At 51.3% G+C, this 3,922-nt stretch overlaps 1 protein-coding gene across 1 annotated transcript; it reads right to left on the reverse strand.

Moving 5' to 3' along the window:
* Nucleotides 1-229: 229 nt before the first annotated feature.
* LOC123154846 (protein JINGUBANG) lies at nucleotides 230-2,074 on the reverse strand. The gene has a single exon (XM_044573471.1). The coding sequence runs from the start codon at nucleotides 1,771-1,773 to the stop codon at nucleotides 613-615; it is 1,161 nt and encodes a 386-aa protein (XP_044429406.1). The 5' UTR covers nucleotides 1,774-2,074; the 3' UTR covers nucleotides 230-612.
* Between the last annotated feature and the right edge of the window lie 1,848 nt (nucleotides 2,075-3,922).

Raw genomic sequence — 3,922 nt, forward strand, 5'->3', positions numbered from 1 at the left:
ACGGCGAGCGCCGGGGCGGGGCGGCGTCGCAGGCTCGCAGCGATGCAGTCTGAGGGGCGGCCGGCGGACGGCGACGTCGGCGAGCACCGGCGGCGCTGAGCGGATGAGGGCGGGGCGGCGGCCGGTGACTCGGTGAGCGGGAGCGGGGCCTGGGCGGCTAGGTTTCGAGCAGGGGAGGGGATTGGGGAACGACCGAACGAGGCAACGAGCGAGAGAAGGGAGCGAGCGGTGGGCCGTGCGTTGCAGCTATGTATTAAATTATTTTTTTTGCGCTCAATAATGGGTATTCATACGAATACACATGAATACCCTCAGCGCCGCCAGTGCAAACACATGTGACAAACTAGCTGAGACACCCCGATTGGGACATACACTCCCGTTCCCAAACACACGCTTTCCCTTCAACTCAACTCAACTTGAAGACCAGTGAACTCGCCAAAACGCACCATGGAAGTACACAAGATAACCAGTGAGACAAAGGCCCGATCTTCATGGCATGCACGGATCAAAATGCAGTCATGAAGCACAGCTCCAAGCCTTCCAACACGGTGCAGCTTTAAGACTCTCGTCAACTCAGTTTCAGAAGCCGGCTTAGTCCTAGCACAAACCAAGTCAAGTCACCCTCCAAATCTTCACATTGCAGTCCAACGAACCGCTGCAAATCAGCGCGGAGCAGCCACCGCGCGGGCTCTCCTCGCACTCGCTGCCGTGGTCGCCTCCCGTCAACACCAATGCCAGGCTCTTCACGGCCGCGCCATGGCCGTCCAGGACGGCCGAGCAGGAGTACTCGCCTTCCGCTCCCCGTCGCCACACCCTCACCGTCCTGTCCGCGGACCCGCTGCACGCCACATCGCCGGCGGCGGCCAGGCACAGCACCGCCTCAGCGTGCCCCCTGAGAGTCCTGGTGGACGCCGCGCCTCCGGCGTCGAAGCCCTCCCACACGACGACGGACCGGTCGCACGAGCCGGAGTAGAGAACCAGCCCGCCGACGCCCATCGCCAGCGCGTTCACCGCCGACCTGTGCCGCTCCATGGTGCCGACCAGCGCGAGCCTCTTCTGCCCCGGGTGGCGCCTCCACGCCTTGATCGTCCGGTCCGCCGACCCGGTGTAGACGTGCCCGTCCGACGACACGGCGACGGCGTTGATGGCGTCGTTGTGGGCCGGGGTGATGGACTCCACGCAGCGGAGGCTGGGAAGGCGCCACACCTTGAGGCTCCGGTCCCAGGACACGGAGTACATGTACCCGCCGTCCGGGGACAGCGCGAGCGCGGTGACCGCGTCCACGTGGTGCACCCAGGTGCGGCTCCTGTGCCGCCGGACGTCGACGTAGTTCTTGGGGAACAGGAACGTGCGCAGGCAGTCCGCGGTGGTCGGCAGCACGCCGTGGAGGGCGAGGTGGCTGCTCCCGCCTTTCCGCCGGCCGGCCTGCTGCCACACCCTGATCTTGCCGTCCTGGTGGGCGCTGACGAGACCATCGCTGGTGGCCATGAGGCACTTTATGGAGCTATTGGTGGCGGCAACAACAGAGCCCTCGTGTTGCACGGTCGTGCTGCTCATGTCCAGTGGCCACAGCCTGATGTGTCCGTCCGACGAGGAGACGTAGAGCGAGATGCCGTCGACGGCGAGGCCAGAGACGTAGGAGGAGTGGCGTCTGAGCGTGGAGACGCACTGGTAGCGGCATGGGCTCAGGGGATGGGCCAGGGAAGGGGCACTAGATTGCGACGAGTGCGATATATCTTTGCACATCAAACCTTCTTCAGAGTTCAGGCTCATATTGCTGGAGCTGGCCTCGCTGTTCTTGTCTGCAACTGCAAGATGAAATCATGGATTAAAATAGCAGAAAGACAGGATCTGAGGGAAATTATGCAAAAGCAATGAGATAGGCAAGCAAGCAATGTGCATGCAGAGAGAGACACAGAAGATTATAGTAAGAGGCTGTGGAGATTGACGAGTGACGCATCTTTATAGCAGCACAGCAAGAAGGCAAGTGGGCTCAACATGGATTCTTGTTATCTTGTAATCGATGTGTTTTAGAAAGCTCGAAATGGATGGAGTGGAGGAAAAAATTCAACTGACAGGTACACAAGTAGGGCAAAAGGCGGCTTACAATGCTTTAGAATTTCTTCCCTTTTTGGCTGAAAACGCGTTAGATTATGAGGACAGGATTCCTGGTATATAAAATGCTGTCATAATTAAAATCAATTGCAGCATTTCTATGCAGTTGTTATTTATCGTACAGGAAAGTGAAAAATTCTCGCAGAAAAAGAAGATGAGATTTTAAGAAGGCAGTGGAGTAGGCATGCATAACAGATCACGGGGTTTATGCCTAACAGGGTAACATGGACTTGCCTTGCTAGTTCGGGTGTACATATAGGCTCATATAGCTTCATTTCATTTCCTTTCCTTTCTCCCCACCTTCCAGCATGCATGTTCTTCCAGGCTGGACCGTCATCTGATCTTTTCTCCATGTGCAGCTCACTCGAGAGTGATAAGCATAACGGATAAGGTCCATCACTTCCTTGCACCATTGCATACATCACTGCAAACATACTCAAGGAAACCATTTATTGAGCACTGTTTATCAAACACCAAGATACGCCATCCACCATAAATTCCAGAGACAAATCAGTACTGCCTTGTTTAAAAAACAAAAGAGACAAATCAGTACCGATTTTGTTGAATATTGCTAATTGCTATGTTTCATAAAACTGGAAAGCTACGTGACCTGCTGGAGTATAATGTCCGATCCTCTCCCACAGTTCAGACTTTTGAATGAATTGACTGGAGCATGAATTCAGTATAACCCACTCCGCGAGAACAATAACTTCATGAGCCTCATCAATGCGACGCTTATCTCACACTCAAACACAAAATACTGGAGTAGCTACTGCCTATTTGCAAGGATGTATACTGAGGTTTCATTCAATTGGGAGTAAACTTAATGATCTAGAAACAAACCTGGTGGCGTTGCTGTTTTATGGGAAAGCACTGAATCAAATGTGTTGCTTTAGCTGACAGTCTCACTCAGCATCAGCAGCAGTGGCCTGAAGCGCACAGCCACACAACCTGTAAACTGAAAGGATTCTAAAATATAAAGTGGTATTCTCAAGACAGGATTAGCTAAATTATCCATTCATAGTGATGTATTGCGCAACAACTGACCAAAATATGATTAAAAGTTGTCCATAATGGGATACAGGTGATGCCCTACAGATCTGTTCCTTGTTGCCCGGCTCAGCTTTTCGACGATCGGAATTAGCTTCAGGTCCAGGTTTTTTGGCCCGCAGGTCCATCCGGAAACCCACTTGATTATATAAATAATATGAAAAATATTGGACTAAATAAATATGTCGGCATGGTAAATTAGTTGGAAACTGCAAAAAAGGCAGTCTCCTCCAAGCCTGGAGCTTATACTAAGTATGTGACCTACAGTCATTTTCCAAAACAGCATTAGGCGTTTTGGGTCAATCCGGGTGGAGAAAAAGCAGAAATATATTGGTTGTGAGAAGAAGAAGAAAACTGATACTGTACTACATAAGGAGGGAGCAGAGACAAGCGGACAAGACAAGTTTGAGAAAGCCAATCGCTCTCCCAATATGCAAGAAGAGGCAGACAACCACTTAACTAGCTGCATCATGGATTGTTTTATGATCATCAAGGTCGTTGAAACATGATGTAACAGAAACTGAGATAAGGATAGCCATACAGGAGCTGGGACCACTGTTAAAGCTTCTATAGAAAAGCATTCGGCATATTCATAGATCTCACATGCTGTGTATAACTACATTTGCATCAGCAATGTAAGTGCCTCTAAAAGTCTCCATGTCACTTACTTAGAGAGAGCATGACTAGCAAATCAAGATCACTGTTGGATGTTACTCTCTCAGTTTCTAAATATAAGTCTTTTTAGAGATTTCAATAC

The sequence above is a fragment of the Triticum aestivum genome, chromosome 7A, assembly GCF_018294505.1.
Source record: "Triticum aestivum cultivar Chinese Spring chromosome 7A, IWGSC CS RefSeq v2.1, whole genome shotgun sequence".
Classification (NCBI taxonomy): domain Eukaryota; kingdom Viridiplantae; phylum Streptophyta; class Magnoliopsida; order Poales; family Poaceae; genus Triticum; species Triticum aestivum.

Bases quoted from the DNA above. Each gene is read 5' to 3' on its own strand.
- LOC123154846 (XM_044573471.1), bottom strand. From the start codon at position 1,773: ATGAGCCTGAACTCTGAAGAAGGTTTGATGTGCAAAGATATATCGCAC.